Source organism: Neolamprologus brichardi, chromosome 11 (assembly GCF_056152115.1).
Source record: "Neolamprologus brichardi isolate AB-2024 chromosome 11, ASM5615211v1, whole genome shotgun sequence".
Lineage (NCBI taxonomy): Eukaryota > Metazoa > Chordata > Actinopteri > Cichliformes > Cichlidae > Neolamprologus > Neolamprologus brichardi.
Genome location: NC_142114.1, coordinates 19,245,552 through 19,272,083, shown reverse-complemented (window position 1 = coordinate 19,272,083; position 26,532 = coordinate 19,245,552). Strand labels below are relative to the sequence as shown.

Genomic DNA, 26,532 nt, shown 5'->3' with positions numbered 1-26,532 from the left:
TCCAACTAGCCTAAACTAATCTACTGTGGCCTGTGCTTGACTAGTTCAAGAGATCAAACTGGAAGCATGAGACTTTAAAAAGTTATTTTTATTATTCTTACAAATTCAGCAATTAAAAAACACCCCCACTATTGCTCAATTATATTCATTGTCAAGTAAACACAGTGTTTTCCTGCTACACATTGCTGTGTATCATACACAATACTCAGTGCTTGCTTTCCAATAACTATATCTACACACTGCCAGTCAAAAAAAGTTAAAGCAGGGGCACATTAAATATATGTTTTCACTTTTAGCGTTAATTACTTTGTTCCCATATTCTGGCTTTAAATGCTGATTAGAGTGTGCTGCTAAATGGTGCCTTCACTTGTTCCTGTGATTTAGAGCCACCGTGCCGCCCCTTTGAGCGTGTCTCTGTTCGAGAGGACGGTTGTAGTTTGGTGCACGCTGCTTGTCAATGAATTCTAGTCTCTTTGAAGTTTTGTAATCTGTTGCTGCACCCTGGAGACCGTGCCAATGGTGAACCTGTTTTCTCTGCTCATTGATATTCCTTCTACCACAGTTAAGGCTACACTTTGTTTAGAAAAACTATTCTGTACTCTTGGTTTGTTTAGAGTAGGAAAGGGAGCACAGAATTCATTTTTTCTTCATTTTAACAAGACAAGTTAGATAAGCTTTGACACTTCTGTTAAGAGTGTGCTTTTTGTTTTAATTGTTTTAATTGAGTGTCCCCCGAGTTCTCCACATGAGCTGTGCTTTATTTGCATTTCACTGTGAAAACTTTGCTCATTAAAATTGCTAACTTCGGCTCTACTTCTGTCCAACATGGCCGTACTGTGAAGGTACATTTCTGTTGAAAGGGAATGGGAGATGATATTGATTCATGGCCCAGCCTTTAATGTACTCAAACCTAACTGATTGTTAGACTACACCTACACCTCTGATCCATTTCTGTGAAAAAAGATGAGCACAAGATTTTCAAGGAACCATCATTGATCACATTAGTGTAGCTTATTGCAAGCTACAATCCAGCTCAGAGTTCAATTAAGGACAGAGTCCAAATCAAATACAGATTAAAACTAAGCCTAAAGCAAATCCAGTTCTATACGAGACAAAAACAAACACCAGAGCAGAGCTGCGCATCTGTCTGCTGTGCACTGAGCTTAAGGCAAATATCAAACACTGATTTTTACAAACCAATGTCAAGCTATTGTTTGTAACCATAAAAAGAAAATAAATGTGTCGTTTATGACACAGAGGTTTTATATTTTTCGATCAGAAAACAAATAATCGAGCAAATCTTTAGGAAAAAAGCTCCCGTGCTTTAACACTCCACATTTGTAATCAGTGAAATGTAGAATTAATTCAAACTGAAACCACTGTTCAAACATGAGCCGCATCTGACAGCAATTAAAAAGTAAAATGCTGTCAAATAAAACGTATATCACAGAGTAAAGATATTGTTGCTATCAGGGGAGTTTGTGATGAGGCTGACCTCGGTGTTAAACGCTGCTGCAGGCTTTCTGAAATGAGACAAGTGACCTGTAACTAACCCAGAACCTGAGGGCAATGTGACCTGGCTGCTGCATGATAGCAAGTGACTTCTGACCTCTTTGTGGCCTCCTCTGTGTTTCTCCAGGATCCGCAGGGTGTAGTTGGTCCTCTGACCTTTGCTGTTAAACTCCACTCGCCCTGTCAAACCATCGTACTCCACCTGGCAGGTAGACAGAGAGTGAGGTGAGGAAGTATGACAGAAGCATGAAGGAGAGAAGGAAAGGTAAGAAAAACAGAGTGGAGAACACAGAAAACATGAAAAGATGTGGAGAAATAAACTAAGCCAGCATTCTGCATAAAGCAAACATACTTCTTCTCACTAGCGGTCATGGTTAGACAGATAGTATCACCAGTGATCAGGAGGAAAGAGAGGGAAAAAGACTAAGACAGGCAGAGAAAGCATCTGAGGCTGGACTAGACAAGGATGATCAGTTTTGGATCAACTAGGAGAAACTGACTGACGAGAGGCTCAGGCAGAGCAGCAGAGAGGGTCAAGAGCTCTCTAATAAGACTCAGACCTGCAGCTCACAGCTCAGCTCCCTCTCTTCAAAAGCCAGGTGCTGGCACAGTAAGCGAGAACTATGATGAATGGCGCAGCGCTGAAGATGGAGCACACCATGATGTTGACTAACAAAGACAGATGTCGGGCCGGTGGGGCGGGGGCAGTGAGAGATGAGACTCGAGCTGCCTTGACAACAGGTCGTCGATGAGAGAAACAGACGACCAGAGATGGGAGATGACAAAGAACAACAAAACAGAGAGGTTACATGCAACATGAGATGAGGATGATACACATTTCAGCTGTACTCTTCTCATTTATCAATATTTCAGTTAAAAGAAAACTAAACAAAATGACGAGTCATGAATAATTATGAGTCTTTTCTGAACACTTGCTGCTAATTCAATCCTTTCTCAAGTGGTAGGATCTTTGCTTTTCTCTGCTTTTAATCACTATGAAGAGGAGAAGTCATCATTTTTATCTGTCTGTTTCTTTTGTGTGTCTTTATGGTAAAATGTGATCTTGACAGTGTAGAAACTACTGTGGCGTGTCGTTATACTACACCTATGTTTGGAAATTGAATAAGTCTATTTATTTGATTTTTCATTCAGTTTTTTTATATGCTACAAAGTACCAAGTTTTTGTAGCAAATATTTGGAGAATTTTGTAATTGTGGGTCTTTACACAAACACAGAGGCTTTTAAATCAAACATTCAATACGTGACTAAAGTGCAGACTTTCAGCTGTAATTCAAGGAGTTTAAATAAGCATTACATTAACTGTTTAGAAATTACAGCCTTTATTTGACATTTTCAGAGGTCCAAAGGTAACTGGATGCTTGACGAGCAGTTTTCATTGCCAGATGAGCCGTGTTCCTTTGACAAGTGAAGCAGATAAAAGTGGAGGTTGATTGTAGTTTTTATCCGTTTTCTTGAACTCTCAGTATGAGGTCCAACGAGATGCCAATGCAAATCAGAGAGGTGATCTGAAAAAGCATCTTTCTTTGGCCATAATTTACATCTAATTTGTGTATGGAAGTGTGTTTGTATAAATGAATGCAAGACCGAGTGTTTGACTACGTGTCTGTATGCTACAACATTCATATTTATCTTTAATTCATGGTTTTTATTCAAACTGTGAAACACTTTGCAACGGTAAAAAGTGCTATAAAATAGCTATTATTGTCATTATTGTTGTTATTACTATTATCATTATTAATAATAGGCCTGAAAGACAGATAAAGTAGATGAGCATATTTTTTCCTTGGTTAAGAAAAGCAACTTCACAACATCAAACCAATCAAGAACACTCTTGAGGAAATAGCCGTGTCATTATCAAAGACAGAATCAAGAGAGACCTTTGTGAGGGTTTACAACAAGCTGCAAACTACTGGTTACACTCAAGAACAACAAGGCAAGATTGGAGAGAAAACATCTGAAAGAGTTTGGTTTGAAAACCATTCTTCAGACTGATGAAACATGAAGAACTTGTTTCATCAGTATTGAAGAGAGAAACAGCTCATCATCTGAAGCATACGACATGAGCATGCATGGCTGCCATGGGAACCACATTATTGGTGTTTGTCGATAATGTTACTGCAGATAGAAGTAGCAGGATGAATTCTGAAGTGTACAGGGCTACACTCTCTGCTCAGATTCAGCCTAATGCTGCAAAACTGATTGAACGGTCCTTCACTGCGCAAATGGATAATGACCCGAAGCAAACTGCAAAAGCATCCCATGAGTTTCCAAGGCAAAGAAATGGGATATCTGTGAGTAGCCAAGTCTCCAAATCTCGTGATCACAGGTCATCAGAGCAGTGTTTCAGTCACTGAAGGTAAAACCAAGTGCAGGGAGCCCCACAAACAAGCAGCAAGTGTAGGTGGCTCCAGATAAACCATGGCAGAGCATCCCGGGAGAGGAAACACAGCATTTGGTGATGTCCATGGGTTCCAGATATCTGGGAGTCAAAGGATTTTCAGCCATGTATTAAAAGCAATCCTCAAATTTGAAATTGTGTTATTTGATCCAATTATTTTTAAGCCTCTGAACAAGGGGAACTGTGTATGACAGTGTCTGTAATTCCTAAACAATTAATGTGACATTTATGTTAAGCCCTGTGAATTAAAGCTTAAAGTCTATACTTCAATCACATTTTAATTGTTTGAATTAAAATCCACTGTGGCGGTGTACAAAGACACAATCACAAAAATTGTGTTATTGTCCAAATACTTATCAAACTAACTGTTTATTGTTGTTTTTCCCCTGGGAGTCTGTTTTTCCTCTGTGTGTGTTCTCCAAATGTAGTCCTGGAGAACTCAGCTCTAGCAGAAAACATCATAAAGGAGGTTTTGAATAATTTGTCCAACACTGTAACCTAGTTACAGGCACGAAATGTGACAGGTGTGTGTCTGAGATCAAAATCCACATCGTGAGCAGCGAGTGGGGTGGATCATTAACGCGCTGATGGGAGCGGCAGATGGTCACAAAATGATATTTCGTTTTTGCTAACCAACATTCCCAAGCATTAAGAGTCAGTTTAATTTCACATAAGGAAAATCCTCAATTTTTTATGGCTGAAAACAGCTCATATTTAGTCTTTCCAATAATTAACTGACTATAAAAATTATGGTAGGTTTATTTCCATCGACTCAGTACTTCAAGCGCTGTAACTGTTTCAAGCTCTAATTGAAGATGTCACCTGAGGCTTTGTAGAATAGCAATTTTAAAACAGTATTTTCTGTGTTTTCTCAAGTTTAACCTGCTCTAAAAATAAATGCTAATTGCAGCAACACTAATCTTACTAGCGTTAATAAATAGGAGTCACAGTTTACTCAAGCTTGTTAAGAAAAGCGTGAATGTAAAAAGAAGATTAAACTGATGTCTGATATCAAATGTTACATCTTGTTTCCTGCTTTGGACATATAATAAATATGGAGATTCACCATGCGCAGATAGTTCATAAGACTGGTCCCGTGTTGCCAGATCTGAGGTGAGGTGCAGCTGAGTGGCTTCACTCCAATTTCCTGACTGCGGTTCAGTTCCCTCACTGCCCCCACTACCACGTGCACAGCGTCAAACATCAACGCTGAAGAAAGCTGTGGAAGGTGGAGAGGGGAGGTGGGGGAAAAGTGAGATGGATAGAAACAAGAAGAGAGAAAGGGGAAAAAAGAGTTAACAGGAATTAGAGGTGCAGAGAGGATTGAAAGATTAACAAGGAATGGGGGGGGGGGGGGGGGGAGAAGGCAGGAAAATAAGAAGAGGAGGGAAAAGATGTAGAGGTTCGAGTAAACCAATGGGGAGGAAACAAAGATGGATACATCAATACCCATTAAATACAAGCAAAAGACTAGCTGGAGTTGTTTAAGTGCTCCATGAATCAGTGTGAGGAATAAAGTAGCTTAATGTTGTGTGGCATATAAACAAAGCATTAAAAATTAGCTCTAATAGCGTACACGCATGAGTACTCATGGGCTCGAAATACTGACCGCAGGGCCGGGGTACGTTAGGTCACAGCCCTCCCTCCAAGACAGATTGAGGCTCCTGATGAACTCCAAATAGAAGGGATGGGTGGTGTTAAACATGGAGAAGCCGACAATGTTGGACTGCTCATCGACTATGTCATCCAGTCTCAGCAGGGGGAAGTCCTACAGAGGAAGAGGAGGAGTGGGGAGGGTGTTTGCAGGAAAAATAGAAAATTGAGGTGTGTGACAGGGTGATGTTGACAGGCTATCAAATCTTAGCACAGAAGAAAAATACTGTGCAATAGAAGAGGGTGGTAAAGAAAAAAAGAGGCTATGGGGAGTGACACCATCTAATCTCTGATGGAGAGCTAGAAGAAAGGCGGAGACTGAGATACAAGGAAAATAGAGGTTAATGGAACAGAGTTTTCTTTTCTTTTTTTTAAAGTAATATGCATACAAGTACATCTAAAAGCACAGGACCACATCCCGCACAGAGGGCAGAGAGAGGAAAGTGGAAAAATAAAAATCAGACGCGCAACATAAAATGGTACATTTATTCAAACGCTTGAAAAGGAGGGGAGCATATCAAGGAGAAGGATGAAAACACCGCAAGCTTCGGGAAGGTGGCGGGTGGCAGAAGAAAAAGGGCACATCACATCTGTCATCACCTCCACCCCAGACCCCCACTTTATTTTCTTTTTTCCTCCCCACCATCCTCCTCTGCACATCCACATCTTCATACAGTAATTCGTTTTTCAAATGTTTCGCTCTTCTTTCTTCTTTCCATCTTTATCGCCTCTCTCTTTTTTTTCCCCTCACCTCTCTGTACTTCCACCTATTGAGTACTTTCTTCCTGTTAACACCTTTGCTGGCTCATAAAGGGACAAAAAGAGGAGGAAAAGCAGGAGAGAGGAAGGAGGAAAAATGAAGGAAGAGAGGACAGAAGAGGGGAAGGGGAACAATTTGCGTACTCTTACCATTGTGGTGAGGATGTACTTATAAAATGCTGATGTCATCCCAAGCTCTGACGCCTGCGAGACAAAAAGAGAGAGGGAGAGGAAATAAGATCAAAAAAGTGGAGAATGCGGAAACGGTAGAATAATGGAGGATATGGGCGGATTGATAAAGGCAAAGAGGGGGCAAAGGAGGAGAGCTACTGGACAGGCAGAGAGGAAAGGAAGCAGTCGGGGTACAAAAGGGGAGAGGGTGTGAGGGAGAAAAGTGGGGAGGGGGTGGAGAGAGCATACGTTAATCACAGTTTTACATCATCAGGCTAACACTAGGACATTTCGCTGAGGGCGGACAGCGGCTCAAATGTGCCCAGTAAAAACATCCCATACACATTCAAGCCATGACTCACTGTGCTGGCTATCGGCATTACAAGCCGTACCATGAATCAGAACAAGCTTGGGTAACATCTGCACCACATCCCAGCAAAAGATGTTCTTTTGTCAAATACTTTCATAAGAATGTAAGTGATCGTTGCTGGCAGACACGCATAAATATTGTTCCCTATGCAGCTCTGGAGGGCAGAGAAGGTAAAAATAGATGTTAATTCAGTAACAACAACAAATGTGTAGCCTGTGGAGCTCCGAGCGAGTTGTTTTATTATTTTACAGATGGTGAGCTCCGCATGCCCTTCATGTGGGTACATAAAAGAGAGATATACGCGAACCCCCTTGAGACATACTGCTTGCACTGTATGCGAGAGTAGCTTCGACTCCTGAAAATGTGTAGGTGGCTCTGGGGAACGTATTGACGTTTGAGAACTCACCTTCTTGAGGATGAGATAGGAGACGGAAGCGTTGGCGTCAATGATGATCGTGGCCACTTTGTCGTCACGGATCTCCTTCAGCAGCGGCGTAGGGTCCAGGTTGTCATCTAGCATCCTGACTGACAGGGTCTCCCGGGAGATGAGAAAGCGGCGAACCAGTTCCTCCAATCTCAGCAAGCCTGAGGGAGATCGAAAACAGGGACGAGGCGCGCATCAGTGTCTGTATCAGTAGATACGACTTGTGTTTTTCAAAACGTAACCAATGCAGGACATTTGAAAATCTGATTTATCCTGGAATGGTCATATATTAGTGTCTCGTTGCGAAGCATGATTGATGGTTTGTCTAAATCCCCAGGAAATGAAATATCATTTAATATGAAGTCTGCCGCGTGTTCCCATTAACCATATCTCTCACTAGGACTTATTTTTTTATCTATTGTAATTCCGACAAAAAAGATTTTTGTTATCAGCTCTGCCTTGTTTGTTTGTTTCCCTCTTAGTTAACAACCTACTTGACATACGGCATTTTACAGAAATATGGAGAAGAATTATGCGGAAAACAAGTGATTTGTTTTCGACGCTGATAAGTGCCACCGTGCTCTCGTGACACCTCAACTGTGACTCAAAGGTTGCATTTATTTTCCAATAAATCTATGACTCCAGATGAATCTGTCAGCTCAGGGTACGTCTGTTTACACCCAGGGATGTTCGGAACAATTGTTATGCAGAGGTTATTCCATCAATCCGGACGTGCATAAAAGATGCAGATATGCATTTTAACAAGTTATGGGGATTTGTGTTATTTTTCACCTCTATCTTCACTACGTGTAGTTAGATTTTATATTGATGGTGTTGTGAAAAAAAATCTTGAATCAGCCCTCGTTTCTTTATGCTTTGACTATCTTGTAATCTGCTAATAGTTCTCCTGAAAGTCCTTTGAAGTTTTTCTTTGGACATTGGCTGCTTTGTCACTCGTTTTCAGTCCAGTCCTTGTATCTGGGAGCTTTCACGTGAATGTTTTTTGTTACTTAACACACACCTATGAACCATTCAAACCATTCAAAAGACTTCTAACTCATGTCCAGATTAACAGACTCAACTTTTTGGGATTAGCAAAAACTAATCTTAAATTGTATCTTTAGGCACTTTGTTGGCAGCCTGACACAACAGCACAGAAAATCGTTCCCATTTGTCAGGTAAACCTATGAAACATGGCAAAGATAACATAGTTTGACAGGCATAAAATTGTATTTTTGTACCAACAAGTTGATTCTTAATGTCAGCATGGTGTGCAGTGTGTCCTCAAGAAAGATAAAGGAAGTGGAGGACTAAAAAACTATCTCAAGCTGATGAACAGTACCAGAGAGTCATATTGTTAAGAAATTATTTTAAAAAATCCATCAAAGATCTCAACCAAGACCTGAGAGATGAAACTGATCCATCTACTGTTCACTGAAGCCTCGTCAGAAATGCCCTCAGTGGACGGGGGGCTGTTAAGAAGCCATACTTAAGAAAGTTAAACAAGGCTGAGGTACGCCAAATTACTCAGGAACTGGACTGAATATCGGTGACAACAGGTCTTGTGGAGGGATTAATCCAAATTAGAATTTTTGCCCATACCCAGACAGAAAAACACACAATGGCACACTATCAGTCATGGATTGGCCTCCCCAGAGCCCACACCTCAACATTACTGAAGCAGTGTGAGATCAGCTTGGAAGAATAAAAGGTAGCCAACATCCAAAGAAGAACTTTGCATATCCTCCAAGAAGCCTGGAAAATTATTCCTGAAGACTACTGAAAGAAATCATAAGCTTGAAAGTAGTCACACTAAATATTAACTTTAAGCTCTCTAGAATTGCACAAACTCAATTTTGCCTTACAGACTTTACGTTATCATGTACTTGCAAAGATATATGTGCAACATACATATGCATATACTCCTGAGAACAGAGGGAAAACAAACCTTCCCATTGAACTTTTAGGTGACTTAGGGGTAGGGTAGCTCAAATAGGTCAAAAGATACAACCCAAAGAGGACATAAATGAATAGGCTGGCTCTCAGGAGGATGTATATGAGCAACATATGAATACATATGTTTGAGTAAATCTCTGCACCTATTTCCCATTTTCCTAGCAACATTAAGTAATGAGGGGTGACTCAAGACTTCTGCACAGTACTGTATGTTTTTCCTCGATAATATTCTAACAAAACTGATAAATATTGATAAAGACCATAAATGGATTGATGCATTTAAATGCATCATACTACTGCAACCAGAAAAGAAATGCAGTTATCTGTATATAAATCTATATCGAAAGGATGCAAAACCGAAAGCCATTTGAGCAGTCTATGTTTCTGCAGCAGGAGGACATAACATAACTCATACATACACACACACACACACACACACACACACACACACACACACACACACACACACACAACTTGGTTCTTGTGAGTCTGCCTCAATAGAAATTTATTTTTGTACAAAGCCTTAATATTCCCAGACAAGTTTTAGGTATCCTCCAAAATTGATGGACGCCATCAACCAATCAACATGACAAATTTCCGAACATTTTATTAATAGAATAATAAATTCAGAAGGTCGTGCAGCCTCAGCAGAGTTATGTGCTCTTTGAGTGCTTTGTAATGCACTTTGCCTGCGTTGTCTCATCCTTCAGTTAATGCTTTTCGGATCTCTGCGTAATGTACACTATGCACTTTGAGTACAACAGCATGTGCTCGAAAAATGGAAAATCTTACACTCCAATAGCAAAACTGGACATGCAATAATCATGAAAACCTAGGGCAAAAAAAATAAAAGAAGATGGGCAGAAAGAGAAGCTGAAAGACTGGAATAAAGTACTTAAAACACTTCAAGCAAATTCCTCTTGAATATGAGTCCAACCAATGTCAAGACTCACTTGACAACATGGGTGGAATAAGCCTTTACTAGAAAGTCAGCTCTGATGCCTCCTAATTGTAATTCCATAGTAAAGAACCCATAGCTATGTAAATAAATGGTGGGGCAGGCATCTGTGGGACAAAGGGAAGGGAAGAGAAAGGAGCAGAGGAGGGAAGAGGTAGCACACAGAGCCCTTCAGCAGGAGAAAGCCTCTGTAAGCAGTGGGGTAATCACTGAACCAGGCCAAAACTTTAATTAGTTTGAGGAAGGAGGGGGAAGAAGAAAAAAAAATCAATGCACTTTACAGCTTCCTCTACTCCCCTCTCTCACTTTCCCTCGTTCACATATTCTCTCGCGCAGAGAAGCTCTAACCTCTCTATCTCTCCTGTCTTAGCCCTGTGCTCTAGTTACTTCTCTCTGTCTTTATCCATCTTGCTCCAACACTGCCACCGTCTCCTCCTGCTCCTTGTGCTCAGTCTCTCCCTCTCGCTGTCCTTAACCTCATCCATCTCATGAAAACTGCATAATGGAATTAGGCTCAGATAGCAAGTACTGACCCAGGCACAGCGAGAGAAGGATTCATCGGAAATGACCCAAAAATCTCTGACTCATTTAACAGAATATCTGGCTAAAAGACGGATAAATTAGATTAAAGCCATTAGGACGCTGTTGCAAAACTGACCCGATTCTAAATACACGCCTTAATTAGGATCTACATCTATGGTGGGTGTAAGCAAAATGTGTGACTTTGCGCTTTACTTACTTTGCTGCCAAATAAATAAATAAAAAATAAAAGACAGAATTCACTTTACACTGGTGTAAACATGATGAATAAAACAAGTGGGCTGAGCGGTAAACATTGTCTGATGTTTAACCTCTGCAGCGCCACAGCAGAGCCGCCGCACATGTACAGACAAAGTGAACCAAACACTCAGAAAAATGACATCAAACACATACAAACAGTGCCACATACACACCCACACAGTTGTTCAGAGTGTGGAACAAGCCTGTTGAGTGGCAGTTAGCACCTATTCGGCAGCCATGGCAACCAGCTCCACGGCGATAGATAGCGCAGCCAAGTGGGTCAGAGTCTGTGAGTGCGATAACCTTGTAAAGATCACCTTCAAGCCAAATATATTACACAAAAATGCACTCCTCAGTTTCTCCACCACTAAAAGCTGTGCATTTTGACCCACACGGTAACTATCAGGCGATCTGCCGTCTCTAATTATTATGAGAGAAAAAGCCCGGTAAAAGACAAGGCTCTTATCTACCCATTCAACAGATGATCAAAACTGAAAAAGGTGTCTGATGCCATTTCAAAGCTCTCTTGGTTCAATGAAATGACAAGTCCACAAGGAATTCAGCTTACTTTCAGGAAACCAGGGGACTGCTGGCTAACTGCTGGAAAGATAATGAAAGCATCTCAGTGATTGAATCAATTTTTCATAATGTCAGAGCTTTTTGTTTGTCAAAACTACCCTTTTAACACTGCCAAGGGATGTGTTCAGACTTCAGTGGTCCCACTAATTCTTTATGTAAGTGCCCTTCTGTTCTTGGACGGTTTTGCGTGGCTGGTGTGAGGAGTCAAAAGCTGCAAAACAAATTATACCAACTCGTTTTTGCAGAGAATTGGACAAAAAGTTTGGTGGAAAAATGAGGATTTGCAGAGAGCATAGGCGTATTCTGTCATGTATTTAATAGGGGTGGAATGATTCAATTTATACACTGATCTCTGAGCCACATTTTTGCATCATATCCATAGACTGCGTATAAAAGAAGGACAAAGACATAGTGATGGCAACCACCCTGTCAGTGAAGTCTCGAGTATTTCTGCTGTCACCATCTTGGTGTTTTGGAAGCAGACATGACAAGCAGGGCGTGGATCTCTCGTGCAGTAGTGACTTGACAATGTAAGCCCGCCCCAAAGCATTTTCTGAATCACCCTCCTTTGTGACCCATAATTTATAACCTGATCATTGTGCTGTAATAAATGAGATTAGAAACTGGACAAAGAGCTCATTGAATTGTATCAAGTTGGGCTCCCGTTTGCCTTCAGAACTGCCTTCATTCTTCATGGCACAGATTCAACAAGGTGCTGGAAACATTTCTCAGAGATTTTTATCCATATTAACATCATAGCATCACACAGTTGCTGCTGATTTGTCAGCTGCACATCCATGATGTGAATCTCTCGTTCCACTACATGCCAGTAGGTGCTCTATCGGACTGATGTCTGATGACTGTGGAGGCCATTTGAGTGCAGTCATGCTGAAGAAACCAGTTTGTCCATTCTTCTGTTTTCCAGTTGTGGTGAGCCCATGCAAAGTTTCCTGTTCTTACCTGATAGGAGTGACATCCAATGTGGTCTTCTGCTGCTGGAGCTTCAGTGTTTCATGTCTTTCAGAGATGCTCTTCTGCACACCTTCCTCTCAGTGACCTCTGACATCAACAGGCATCTTCGCCCAGAACTGCTGTTCACTGGATATTCTCTCTTTTTTCAGATCATTCTCTCTAAACGCTGGAGATGACTGTGTAAGAAGACTCAAGTAGATTCTGATGCTCGGTTTGATCTTCAGCAGGACATCTTGACCATCTTTACATGTCTAAATGCACTGAGGTGCTCCCATGTGATTGGCTGAATAGATAATTACATTAACAATCGTTTAACAGGTGTAGTTAATAAAGTGCCTGCTAAGTTTATAGTATACAGCTCATATCCAGGAGGAGGACATTTTATCATGTATGTATGAGGTATATATTAACAAAACCTATTCTGAGTATTAGACTGAGTTTATGTTCTTATGATCTTTAAACATTTAGGCTTTTACCAGACTGCCACAGAACCTCCACACGGCTAACTAGCACAAACAACATAAGAACAGGACACGTGAGCCTTTTCTCAACCACTATTACTCATCATATATTTACAAACATGGTGTTTATACCAACAAGAAAACAACACAAAGCTTGGCTAACATGCCATACTCTTCCTTCAGTTTACTATAATGATGAAGCGATTCCTCCTCTTCTCTGCTACAGCTGTCACTTATTCCTCCCGAGGTGTCTCTGTCACATAATCCTTCTGTTTTGTCTGCGTTTACATTCTTGCACTGAGCTGCTGCACTTAACTTTTTATGTCTACAGCAACGGGAAGGTTATCAGAAAAAGGGAAAACAGAAAAGCAAGAGACCGCGGGGGTTTCTTTTGTTATTTTTTTTAAACCATTACACCTCTACTATTTAAAAAAAAAGTGTTTGTATCACAAAGTGTTTGAATACTACAATACTATTATTAATACTAGTCATCATCCTGCCAAGCGCTTTAATTCCTTAGGCTCTGGTTTGGGGAGTGCATTATAAATCAATAACACACTCTTTCAAAATGAAAATAAATAGGGCGAGTGGCTAAGCCCTGAATCCCCTGTGATGTTAAAGCTCTCTGAGTGCCGGGCAAAGTTAAATCAAATGTCCCCTAAGTTCCTCCAATACTGGAAAGCATTTTAAACAAGAATATTTATTACACTGGTTTGGCCTAACAACCCTCTGAGGTGGATAAGAGACAGTGTGCAAGAGCATGAGTAATAATTGGAAGGGCTGCAGCATGAGCCATGTTCTGAACTCTGACAACAGACAGAACTTCATGACCAGACTGTCAAAAATGAATGTCCAGCAGCGCCAAACAGTCATATCCGCCCAAACAGTGTAACAGTGAATCTGCCAACACTCCCACAGAGCAATTTGCACATACACACAAACATACACATACAGTACGTGAGGTAATCGGGCACGCAGCGACACAGCCGATGCATTTACACCCACCTAAATACAAACACAGCCACGCAGTCACACATAATAAACTGTTTAACTATACAACACGCAGCATGTACTTACACTCAGCCTTGGCGCAGACCAGGCTGGCTGAGGGGTAGCTGAATGAGCGCAAGATGGCTCCAATGGCCAGGCTCAGGTCCTCGTTGCTAGGGTACAGAGTAACAGACGCAAAGCGCAGGTACGGCAGGCGAGGAGTTTCCTCGGGTCCAATTTTTACATGAGGAATCTGATGAGAGGAGAGGAAACTAATAAGAAAGGCAAGAAAACGCAGATCTGTGGTGATTAAGGATGATTCATTAGAGTAGCTAGAGGCTGAGAATGGAGATGAGAAAGGTGGGAAGGGCAGAAAACAGAGGGACCTACGCCAAAACATGCATTTAATAAAAAGAAGTAAGAAAGCAGCACGAAGTAGTGGGTGAAGCTTAATTATATCAGAAGAAACAGAACAAGCAAGTCAACATTCATCAGACCTACATGAGCAGCAATGGTAGCAAACAGGACGGGAAAAGCTATGAGACACGTTTATCTTCCACGCTCACCTCCTTCTCCCCACATATGTGACTGACAGTAGAGCCAGAGGCGGGGCTGGAGGCGGGACCTATCACAGAGACAACGCCTTTGGGTAGAATCTGACACACTGAAAGGGAACAAAACAAAAAAGGAGATAAACAGTGAATAAGCAGACATATACCTTTTCTTCTGCTTTGTTTTGAAGGCAGCGCTGCGTTAGCATACTGAAGGGGCAGCAGTCAGGGGGAAAAGCGTGGAAATTTAAATGCAACCAAGAACTCAGAGGACGCATTACCGTTTCAGTTTAACCACTCGTTGTATTGTTGCAGCACAATCCGCCTCATTATAATCTGATTTATTTTTGAGGGAAATCCTCCAAGGACTACAACAGGGCAGCCCACGGGATGCCTGCTGCTATTATTCACTTGTTTAGGTAGTCGTTTTTAACGGCTTTAATGATTTTCAAGACAACTGTAGTGTACCCCTGGAATCAGAACAATACTAACAGACTGGTGGTCGGCTTCGATGAACAAACGCCAGTCTGCATTTTAATCCTGTTTGGAGGAGGACATTAGTGTGGGAGAAACAGCTTTACACATTTGTCTATTACATTAAGTATTCATGAAATTATCTGACGATTAACTCAAAGAGTTCTATGCTCAGGAATGACTCAAGCAAACACTATTTCTGCAGTACAATCAAGCATACTGCTGGTTTCACTACTTCAAACCCCAACAGATGTCTTCACTATAAGTGTGTATTTAGTGTATAATTCACATTCCTTTGACATATTGAATTTCAGTATCCATGTTTACATTTATATTGTCTATTGTGTGTGTGTGTTTCCTGTTACAGTTTTCTATCTACAATACACCAACTAGGTTCATATACATAAAAAATAAAGGGAAAAGTTTCACTTATGGACAGACCTGGAAGTATTACTGATCATAATTATCATCTGAATTCCCACCTAACGAAGACAAAAATAACTGAACTGGTTTAAAATCTGTTGAAATGTAAGGAAAATTTCCACTCTAGCTTCTCTACAGCTCACACAATCGTTTCGATAAAGAATATGAACATACACAATCTGAAGCGTTCTGGCTTTTATTGTTTACCAATCATGTCTGAGTAAGCGTAGAGGACAAAAGATTGCCGCAAAGCAATCTTAAAGCCATCAACTATCATTTGGGGATTCTTTAATGTTCTTTAACGTTCCATTAAAAGCCACTTTCTGCTGCTTCCTTATTCACATGGGGTCATCACAGCAGGTAGCTGCGCATCCTTGATTTGGCAGATTTTTACACCAGATGACTCTCCTGATACAACTCCCAAGGGATTTTTCTCTCCTCCCAAGATGAAACCAAGGACCTTTTACTTATTAGGACACCGTAGACCACTACACTATGGGATACAGCATTAGGGAAAAAATGACCACCACATATAAAAAGGAAGTCTCAAACTATCCGCTATCCTCACAGCGGGAATGGCAATCATTCCCTGAGACTACATAGGCAGACTAGCTGATGAGTTCCCAGAATGATCCCAGATATCAAAGCAAAAGTGTAAAAAAAAGTTGCTATTTCATGCCTGCACATAAACCCCATAAAACATTAAAGTGGCGAGTAACCCACAAGAACGCCAACTCGAGTCAGAAGTTGGCACAGCCATAAATAAAAACATGGCAGAAGAGAGTAAATATGTTGTGGACACTAAAAAAAAGAAACAAATTTAATAAATATCAACTTTCTCGCTAACATTTAATTTCTAGTGTGGTATAAACTTGTAACATTTACTTTGCATCCATACAAAGTTACCATGGTTAGTTGGAAGAGTTATTTAATGGCCGTAACCTTGACAACACCTCAGCCAAGGTAGTTATTTTCTTGGAATCACCTATTTAAAAAAGTGTTTTTATAAAAATCTTATTTTAGCTTCTATTTGGTTTTCACATGCGGAGTCAAAAGTACATGAAGTTAAAGAACAGCTTGAGAATGGTTCTGTAATATATATAAATTTCCTGGGAGCACATAAATGCAGGGTTCGCTAATCTGTTCGAGGTTTAAATGTCATTTTGAACATATAGCTCAATATATGGGAAACAAAGCCGAGATTTAGAGTTATTTCCTAAACATTCCCTTTATAATCAAACTTTGCACTGAGCAGTGACCATGACAGACAATGGTTAACGCCACAGGACATTTGGAGCTCTGCAGTTATTAAGTCGGCAAAGCTTTTTGACTTTTATGCACTCAACAATCCCGCCCTGTAACTTTACGTGGTGTGCTGCTTTGTGGCTCAGTCGCTGTGGTTCCTAAACATTTCCACTTTGCAACAGCTGATCCTGGAATATTTAGTGGGAAGAAATTTCCTAAATTGACTATTTGCAAAGGTAGCATCTTTACAATACCACATTTAGAACAACGCATTCTTTCACAAATGTTTGTAAAGGCAGAATACATGGTTAGGGCTTGATTTTATACACCTGTGGCAAAAAAAACCCACCTAAATTAAAAGATTAACAGGTTTAGCCCAATGCTTGTGTCCATATTGTGTAAGCAACACTGGGAATGCTATCCACTGAGAGGCTAAAAAAATACCTACTGACAGGTTTTTGTACTCTCTCTCTTAATCCCTGCTAAGCTCTTTTTTTATTGACAATGTTTTTGTGAATCCATCTAAAAATTATTCACAGACACATCAAAAATGCCTGATGACTAAACTGTGATTATTTTCCTTTACTGTGTACTAGCTTGTTGTATTAATTGATTCCAATGTGCGAGCTTACAGTATATGCTCATATTGTGTCTGTGTGTGAATGTGCATAAGCGTCTGCAGAGAGGGTTTGTGTGTGCATGCATGTGTAAAGGCCTGTGTGGGTTGAGTGTGTGCATGCGCGCCTCAGTTGTAGCCGTAAGATGACGAGCTCTCTGATCCAGAGACCAAAAAATGCTTTGAGCAAACAAGCCTGTCAGAGTCTCCTGCCCATTGGTCAAGGACACACACATACACACACCCCTACAACTCAAGCATGCACATATGTACACAACCCTTCTCAAGCACACACAGACATTTTGCCAGTAGCTTGTGGCAGGGTCGCTGACCGATTAGAATAGGAGCAGGGATTCTATCTCTTCAGTGGTTGGATTCAGCAGTGCTTCCTTCTGTCTTTGCACACTCTCTATATCAATACAATTTTCATGAAGCAGCCTCTCTGCTGTGTTCTGTTTGCCTGTACTGCTGATCTGTATTAGTATTTGATGATTTGTTTTCATCATGGTCTGCACAGCACACAGCGCCAGCTGTTACTGGAGGGCACAGGTCCACTGTTTTTAATGAGACAGTCTTAGTGGCCCATTACTGGTCTCCAATGACATGTAAACTAATCAGCAAAATCCCTTACTGGCTCCTAATCGCATGAAAGTGCTTGCGTTTTATCACCCTATGTATCATTTGAGGTTTTTGTTTTTAAAGAGGCAGCTTTTGAGAAAATAAAATCTTATGTATTTATAATTCTATAACAGCACATTTCTGAAGTGTTTTAGAATTAAAGTACTGTAATATCGCTGCTCCTGGTTTTTCTCTCTATTTGTCACTATTACTGTTAATATTCAAGAGTACCAATAAAACCTTCTTGTATCCCCAGTTTTCACTATCTGTGGGGCATTATGTCCCAGTGGACAATAGTGTTTGCTGGAATGTGATTCTGCCACAGTGGTCATTCTCACACCACTCACTGGTGTCTGTAGTGTCGTACTGGGAGTCTTTTTGCAGCTCATATATGTCCACCTCCACGCGGGCTCGAGCTGGACCCTCCATCACGCTGTTGATGTTCTCCCTGGCCAGGGCCAGCGCCAGCCGCTCCCCACGCCCACACACAGACTGGTCATCCAGGATTGCAGCTAGAGAGGGAGAAAGGGAAGGAGAGATAGGTGAAGCAGAGGAGAGGATGGATGGATGGATGAAGATGGAGGGCAGTGGAGAGTGGGAGAGTGGTGAGGAGAAAGCTAAAAACATAACAAGGCGTAAAGCTTGAAGACGAGTTAACAATATTATCCATCCTCATGTAGATGTGGGAATGTGTAGTGGGTGGACAAGTGGGGCTGATAAAGGGATCACAGCCACCGACTGCCAAAGGAATGAAGTACTCGTCCTCGTTCAGATTAGTATGTGTGCCAGATCCAAACAACATCATAAATCAAACATTTTGGGAAATGTGCTTATTTGATTTGCTTCTGAGCGCTGCATGAGAGGACACATATTGTCATTATTTGTGTTTTTTCACTGAATATGATGCTGTTTTATTAACGATAAAGCTAAGTGGTTCAAGGTGGTGCCTAGTTTGAGACTGGAGGGAGACACAAAGCCAGCCTCAGAGGGTCACAGGTTAGTGGACTCCTAATGCTGGTCCCAAGCCCATGTGGATCCATCTGCTGTGGGAAATAAGGAAGCAACCAAGTGTACCTTTACTAACGATGAACCTGGATCAAGGCCTCAGCACACATTTGTACATAGATGATAACATTACTTTACACATTTACCATATGCTGGCACACCTTTAGCCCCAGTGATAGACTGGGAACTTCTCTAGGCTGTATACCTCCTCTTGCATTATGGAGGTAGGTACTTAAGAAGATGGATGGATGGATGATTGGATGGATCTCTCGTTATGTGTTTACACACCATTCTGCATTTAATCATTAGTATTATTAATCACTGGCTTCCTTCCATGGTGTGGTTTTTTTTGTCCCTTCTCTCGTCCCTCAACTCTACACAGATGGCTGCCCTGCCTGCCCTGCCTGTGCCTGGTTCTAGCGGATGTCTCTTCCTGTTAGGTTTTCCTTTCCACTGTTGCCAAGTGTTTGCTTAAAGGGTTTTTTTTTGATTGTCGTTTTTTCCCCTTTATTATTGTGGGGTCTTTACATTACAATAAAAAAAATGGCTTGAAGTGACTGCTGTTGCGATTTGGCTCTTCATGAATTGAACTGAATGGAAGTCAACTGAACTGAACCGGATGGATGGATACATGGATGCATAGATGGATGGAACGCTCTTCAAGAAGTTTCCTTTTGCCATGATATTAATTTTGGGCACGGAAGAGTTGTGGTGTTTGGCGTTTATAGTGCAGATTGACAGCATCCTTTGAATAGCTCACAAATACTGAGAAAACAATAGAATTTGTGTAATTTCCGCATATAGAGAACAACAATATAGAACAACAAAAAAAAGAAGAACAAGAAGAAGAAGTAGTGTGTCTTTGCTGAGAGTTGGTGGCCCCTTTATGTGGATATGGCAGGACAGGTGGCCACTCACCCATGCGGACAGAGGAGAGCAGAGGGGCCTGACTGAGGGAGCGTGGCGGCATGGTGACTAGCAGGAAGGAGAGGAAGTGTATTGACAGCAGCAGTGCTGGCAGAGCCGGCATCTTCTACTGCTCCTCATGGAGAATGGTCTGCTGGCTGCCTGTACCGCCACCTGCAGGAGCGGAGGAATGCACGACATGTTACTTCACAAAAAAAATCACTGTCCTGGCTTTAAAGAGGTCTCTCTTCAAATCACGATTTAGCTTATCTTCAATTTGCACTGTCAGATTCCCACGGAGTGGAAGCACCTGTAATTCGACAGCACATACAATACACTTTAAAAATCAGCTATGAAGATGTTCACTGTCACTTCACAAGGCAGCCCAGTCCTATGCATACAGCCTGTCTAATCATAAAATACAGTACACACAGCTCTATTCACCTCTCCTGTGGAAAGGCTGCCGTTTAGAAGTGACAGGATGCATCCTTGAAGGGATCTCCAGAGGCAGTTCAAAGAAAACATCACAGCTGACACGCAAGATGTCATGCAGTCAGTCATGCACATCCTTATTGTACATACACACATATATACACAAGCGCAAACAAATGCAAACACACAGATATGTCAATACACTAGAAACACAGAGTTCATGACAAAGACAACTGCCTTGAACAGTGTATATATATATATATATATTCCTTACACCCCCACTACACAAGATACGCATTTACGTGTTTTTTTGTAACCTAACCTCCATCACAACCTTCAAACAGACACACAAACACAAAGAAAGAAACGGAGCTCAGCTGAGCTCCAGTGGTGCTAAGCAGCTCTCTCCAGGAGTGACACATCCTTGCTCTGACTGACAACATGACAAGGCGGTGTGAAAGAATGGAGAGATGAAGGGAGGGATGAAGACAGAGGAGAGGGGAAGGAGTGCTGTGTGACAGCCAGGCTAGGGGGACGGGGAGGGGGGTGTTGGTGAGGAGGTTATGGTGGTAGAGGGTGTTGACTTGGGATTGTTTCAAGCATCTCGTTCACTGGTCTGAGGTCTTGACAGACAGCGGGGACACTCAGGTTCAGGACCTTGAATTGACCCATGCAGCTGAGAACGGGGGCTGATGGATTCATAGGGGGCTGACCTGAGACCCTGACGAATGCATGCAGGGGTGAGCTGGTATTACTGGAGCATACACCGTGTGTGCATCAAAGACACGGATCACGAGGATTGTCTTTGTTGAATAAAAACGCCTCCACCCTCTGTCCTTTTTTTATAGCCATATTCACTTTGAGATGTCCATGTTATCTTTGTTTTTTTTTTACCTCACTCACCTTTCCAACACTCGTTTGACTTTGATGTTTAAAGCACATCAAAAAAATCTGCAACCCTCTGCTTTGAATCTATCTTCACAGTCTTCTAAACCAGCCACACTTCCCCTTTCCTCCGCTTTTTCTTTGCTCTTTATGCAGTAACCGGCCTCCCATTCATCCTGCCTGACTTTACATGTCTCGCAATCGAAGGGTGGGCAAATGTGCGCGTCAACATGTTTGTAATACTAATAACATACACCATACCGTGCAGATGGCTGTGCCGCTCTCATTATGGTTGCTGTAGTTCAAAGTGAACAGAGGCAGAGCTTATGCGAGGCCATCTGTATGTGTGACACAACATAGAATAAGAGGCACAATATGGGAGCAATTTTCCATCTCATTGTTTTCCATAAATCATTCCTGTTCAACACAGTGTGTCACGGCAAAGATGAAAACTAGTAAGTAGTTCACCAACAGTTTAAAGTTCCTCCTTGTCATCATGTTTGTGTGCACGAATTCAAAGTTGAGCGCACAACGAGCTCAGCGTGGCGCACTGCTGTAACGCAACTGTGCGTCGTGCTGCAAGTACTCCATTTTGCTGGCTTTTACTATTGTATTCTGTTTGCTTGCCGTACCAGTGGTTTCCTTCTCAATTTACTCTTCACCAAATTGTGTGTGTGCACGTGTGCGTGTCCCTGTGTTTATTCCAGTGCATGTATGAGCGTGCGCTTTCCTCGTGTGTGTGTGATGGGGTATTGATCGAGGCCAGCCGAAGTGGCGGGCCCTCAGGTGCAGTCAATCAAAACAATGGGGAACCTATCATGGGAGCGCTGCATTTCACAGGAGCCATTTGATTGGCTATTACCAAGAAGCAGATTGCCCTGATGACGAATAAGATCCGAACTGAGGCTATGCCTTCATCAGTGATGGGGAGGAACTGGTGCTATTTCATTGTTATTGAGAGCTATTGACAGCACTGGACAGAGAAGATTATAGTTTCTGTACTCCAAGGAGAGGAATAGTGGGAGTGAGGAAGAAGATGGAAATCTGCGATAGAAGTAGAATAAGAGGAGAATAAGAGAAAAAAATCAAACCGAGGGAATAGGCTTGTGACGATGAGGGAATAAAAGAGCAAAATTGAATACAGAGAGAAGAGATTGGAAAGTGTCTCTGCAGGAGGAGACGCAGAGGAGTATAGAGACAGAAAGGCAGCGGTGAAAAAGTATATTTCCTCAAGGGCTGTACTCAGGTATCAATCTGAAGTACTTCCAATTTTCTCTAGTATTTTTTAATCTAAGTTACTTCATACTTGCACTATATTTAAAGAGAAATGTGTGCTTTTCCTTTCACTACATGTGTTTGACATCAAATAGTTTGTTTTTAGGAATATAATTACCAAACAAAATGTGTAACACACTGTAAAACAAATATGACTCATTGCTGTAGAATAAGCTCCCAACATTAAAGTGGGTATTTTTAATTATCTCACCTAACCACACCATTAAAATTCTACTCACACTGTATGTCAAAAACTAGTCTCTAATGTAGTGCATATAATAAAATATATTCTATCATACATAAAAGGTCATTTTTGCATATGGTTACTATTTCCCAAAGACAAAAAAAGTAGAAAAAAATGACAGAAAGTCATATGTCTCATGTACCACTAATGCAGCCTCTTTTTGCTAGTTTTTTATACAGCAAAATGTTTATTTTTAGAATTACAGTTGTGTCAAAAAGACAAGATAACAAGAAAAGATTTACTGGATGGTAATGCTAAACCACCAAGAAGATTCATGGATGTAATGAAGAAGGACATTCAGAGGGTTGATGTGACAGAAGAGCATGCTAGTGATAGGGTGAGATGAAGGCACCCTACTGTGGGGACCTCTAAAAGGAGTAACTGAAAGATAAAGAAGAAGAAGAAGAAGAAGAGGCCAGTCGTGAAAAATAAAAATTTTCATAGCTGCAGTTCTGTAGCAAACTAAGTACACTCTTATTGAGTCTACAGGAATTAGTATAGTAAGCAGCAGCCCTTTGTCACCGATCAAAGCATTCAGGTGAGTGTTAACACAGTGCCACAATCTTAAAGAGAGTGGACATCACAGAAAATTCACTCCAAGTTCATAATGTGCAATCTTCAGAGAAACAGCAAAAAAGCCCAAAAGCTACAGCTCAGACTCTACAGGCCTCAGTGAGCATGTTAACAGTTAGAGCTGACAGTACAATAAGACCAAGACTGAATAAGTGTGGTTGTTTGGAAGGGTTACCTGAGAAAGCTTCTTCTTTCTGAAAAGAACATGGCAGCACGGCACAGATTTGCAAAGTTGGATCTGAACAAACCACAAAATTTCTGGAACAATGTAATTGGACAGCCAAGACCAAAGTGGAAGATGTTTAACCGTAATCCACAGCAACACCACCTTCGGCAGAAACAAAACACAGCACCTTAACAAAAACACTTCATACCAATTAGCAGGCACAGTTGGGTAGGGCTGATGATTTTGGCTTGTTTTGCAGCCACGGGACCTCTGTACCTTACAGTCATTGATTCAACCATGAACTCCTCTGAATGCCAAAATGTTCTAAAGTCATATGAGCGACTGTAACAGCTAAAACTCTAAAAACTTTAAATCTTGGCTCACACAAACAGATACCCTCAAATCACACAGACCTGAATTAATGTAAAAATAGTTATAAAGAAAACAATTAATTCAAGCTGTTGCTGCTATAAGTGATTCTAAGAGCTACAGAATGATGTACTTAGATTTTCAAAGACCTGCATAGAGTCCAGTGAAAACGTACATGATTGTATATTAAATGTTAAAAATGCCAAAGTTTTCTTACATTTCTTTTCCATATGAGAATTTTGTTTTTTTACTGACAATATATGAGTGATATTACAATAGTCAATAATCAGCAGTGAAACACTGTCATATTACCAACACGTCTGATTACTGTCTGACATTATAAACAGCTTTATGTTTAATAATCCAGAGGAGACTTGGTCATGCAGAAAAACAGTGGTCACCAGTTCTAGTTACTGTGGATGTAACTTATACAGGGCTATTTTATAGGTGTGCAGCAGTAACATTTATACAAACAATTCAATACATTTAAACTTACAAACACCTAATTCAAACACATAAATTCATGTTTTAAATCCCTCTTTTTGTTTCTATTGTTTAAAGTGCATTTTATGTTAGTAATGTTAGGTGCAACATACACTGCCGGGTGATAGAAATCCAGAGAAAACAGTATAAACCTGTATTTTAGCACTCATAGTTTTCTAGGAAACTCTGATTATCATTGCAACAATACATTTTACCTATGATGGTTTTTGCCGCAATAACTGTGGCATGAAATTCTGGGTCTGAGCACCTCTTCCATCACTGCAGGTGAACGAAAGAAAATAAGCGGCTGCAACGCAGCAGAATAGGATGAGGGGAATTTGGTGAGACACACAGTCAGAAAGAAATAGAGAGCAAATGTTGAGAGACTATTGCCGTGTTTAATTTGCGAGGGCTGTGTTTCTGGCGGCCGTACCAGCTCCACTGCTACAGTAGTACATGGATGAGTCCCTGTAGTAGTCGGGTGTCAGTCTGCAGGGAGCTGAAGCAGCAAGAGGGCCGAGCAGAGCCAGACTAGTCTGAGCTGTAGAGAAAACACTGCTTCAAGCTCCCCTAGCTCGCTTTCATTCTGCACCCTGCTGTAAGTCACCCCACATGCTGGCACCGCTGACAAATACACAAAAGCTAAAATATATAAATATCCTGACTTTCTGTGTGTATGTGTGTGTTTGTGCATGTGTGCAGGACAGTGTATAAAAGAGAGAGAGAGGGAAAATGGAGAGTTTGAGTGGAGCACATTCATTCCAGTCGGAGATTTAGTTGTTTGGTGCATGCATTCATCTTACTGTGTGTGTGTCTGTCTGAAAACATATGCATATTTGTGTGTGCGCTTCTTTTTGTTTGTGTGTAAGTGCTGCAGACTTGGCGGCTCGCTTATAGTGTCTGCAGAGCCTATTATGAAAGAGAAAACCGTAAAATCAGAGATCTTAATTATCTAGAGAGAGCACGAGGGAGAAGGGATGGGTGGGTTGTATGGCAGAGTAGGAGAGAGGGGAGGGACGGGTGGGGGGGTGTATGGAGAGAATCAGAAAACGAGGGAATGCTATCTCGCCTCGCACCCCCAGGCAGATGAAGAGAGGATGAACAGAGACTAAGGCAAAGAAAGCGGGATGAGCGATAGCAGGGGAGGAGTTGGGGGGGGGGGGGGGGGGGGGGGGGGGGGGGGAATAGAGGAATGCAAAGAAAGAGAAAAAGAAATCAGATGGAGAAATACAGCTTGAGGGGGGGAGAGGAGAAGGAGAAGGGTTTCAGCAGGGGGTGGGCTGGCGAATGATTTGTTTTTCCCCTTCTGCCTCTTTGTATGACACAAGAAAATCTGACAGTTATCATAATGGAAGGATGAATCATTCCTATAATTGAATTTGCAAGTGGAACGGCTTCAGTGGCTGTGGATTTAAGGAGACTGTACCGCCAGCCATTATGGGACACAAGTGCTATTTTGCTCATTTTTCTCACAATTAACAGTCACTGCTGACTAGAGCCGGCCGGTTTGCAGACAGCTGGGCTAGCGTGCCTGAATGAGCGCGGTCAGGCCATTTCAGAGCATTCGTTAACCCCCAGACAGCAAGAATGAGCCGAGTGGTCGGTCTAGTTAATGTGTGCGTTTTTGTGTGCATGTGTGTGTAAGTAGTTTGTGTACAGTGGGGGTGGAAAAGTACTAGGGACCCTTCACTTTGGCCCTCTTGGCAGAATTATGTCTTGAGCTCTTTGTGTCGCATCTAATATCAAAGCAGAAGCACATGTTCTTGGTCGCATTGACTCAGCATTTTGGCTTTGGACCCCTTCACTTTACCTTGGATGCACCTCTCTAATCTCCCCATTTCTGACTTTCTCTTCTAGCTTAGCTTTGTCCTTCTCTCTCGGTTCCTCTTTTCAGAAATGCACTTTTCTTTCTAAGGATTTGAACATCATCGTTGCCATTCCTTTCAAACTTAGGCTGAAGATTTCAAGGTGAAGTTGAACATTTTGAGAAACCATGATTTATTCATGTGACGCTGCCTACCAGTGAGCCGTCTATCTGAAGTTTGATTTTTGAAAATGTTTACTTGACTGGAGAATGCTGGGTAAAAGGTTATATTAGCTTGGCCACACGGAATAACAACCACTCATATTTTAAAACTACTCCAAATGCAAAGTAAACCTTACAAAGGCAGTGGGCACAATAACATGAACAGCTATAGTAAATCATTCAAATTTGAAATAGTGCAGAAATAAAAGTGACGGTGCTAAATAATTGTTTTATGCT

At 41.4% G+C, this 26,532-nt stretch overlaps 1 protein-coding gene across 5 annotated transcripts in view; it reads right to left on the bottom strand.

Moving 5' to 3' along the window:
* Positions 1-26,532, bottom strand: part of grik5 (glutamate receptor, ionotropic, kainate 5) — a 98,595-nt gene that overhangs the window by 25,487 nt on the left and 46,576 nt on the right. For all 5 annotated transcript variants that reach the window (XM_087848276.1, XM_087848278.1, XM_087848279.1 and 2 more), the window contains exons 3-11: positions 19,855-20,016; positions 18,279-18,443; positions 14,571-14,668; positions 14,092-14,257; positions 7,291-7,469; positions 6,494-6,547; positions 5,541-5,699; positions 4,998-5,150; positions 1,610-1,714 (exon numbers count right to left, since the gene is read on the bottom strand). In XM_087848276.1, coding sequence (XP_087704402.1) covers positions 1,610-1,714; positions 4,998-5,150; positions 5,541-5,699; positions 6,494-6,547; positions 7,291-7,469; positions 14,092-14,257; positions 14,571-14,668; positions 18,279-18,443; positions 19,855-19,966 — 1,191 coding nt within the window. In that variant the 5' untranslated portion in view covers positions 19,967-20,016. The remainder of the gene's footprint in view (positions 1-1,609; positions 1,715-4,997; positions 5,151-5,540; positions 5,700-6,493; positions 6,548-7,290; positions 7,470-14,091; positions 14,258-14,570; positions 14,669-18,278; positions 18,444-19,854; positions 20,017-26,532) is intronic.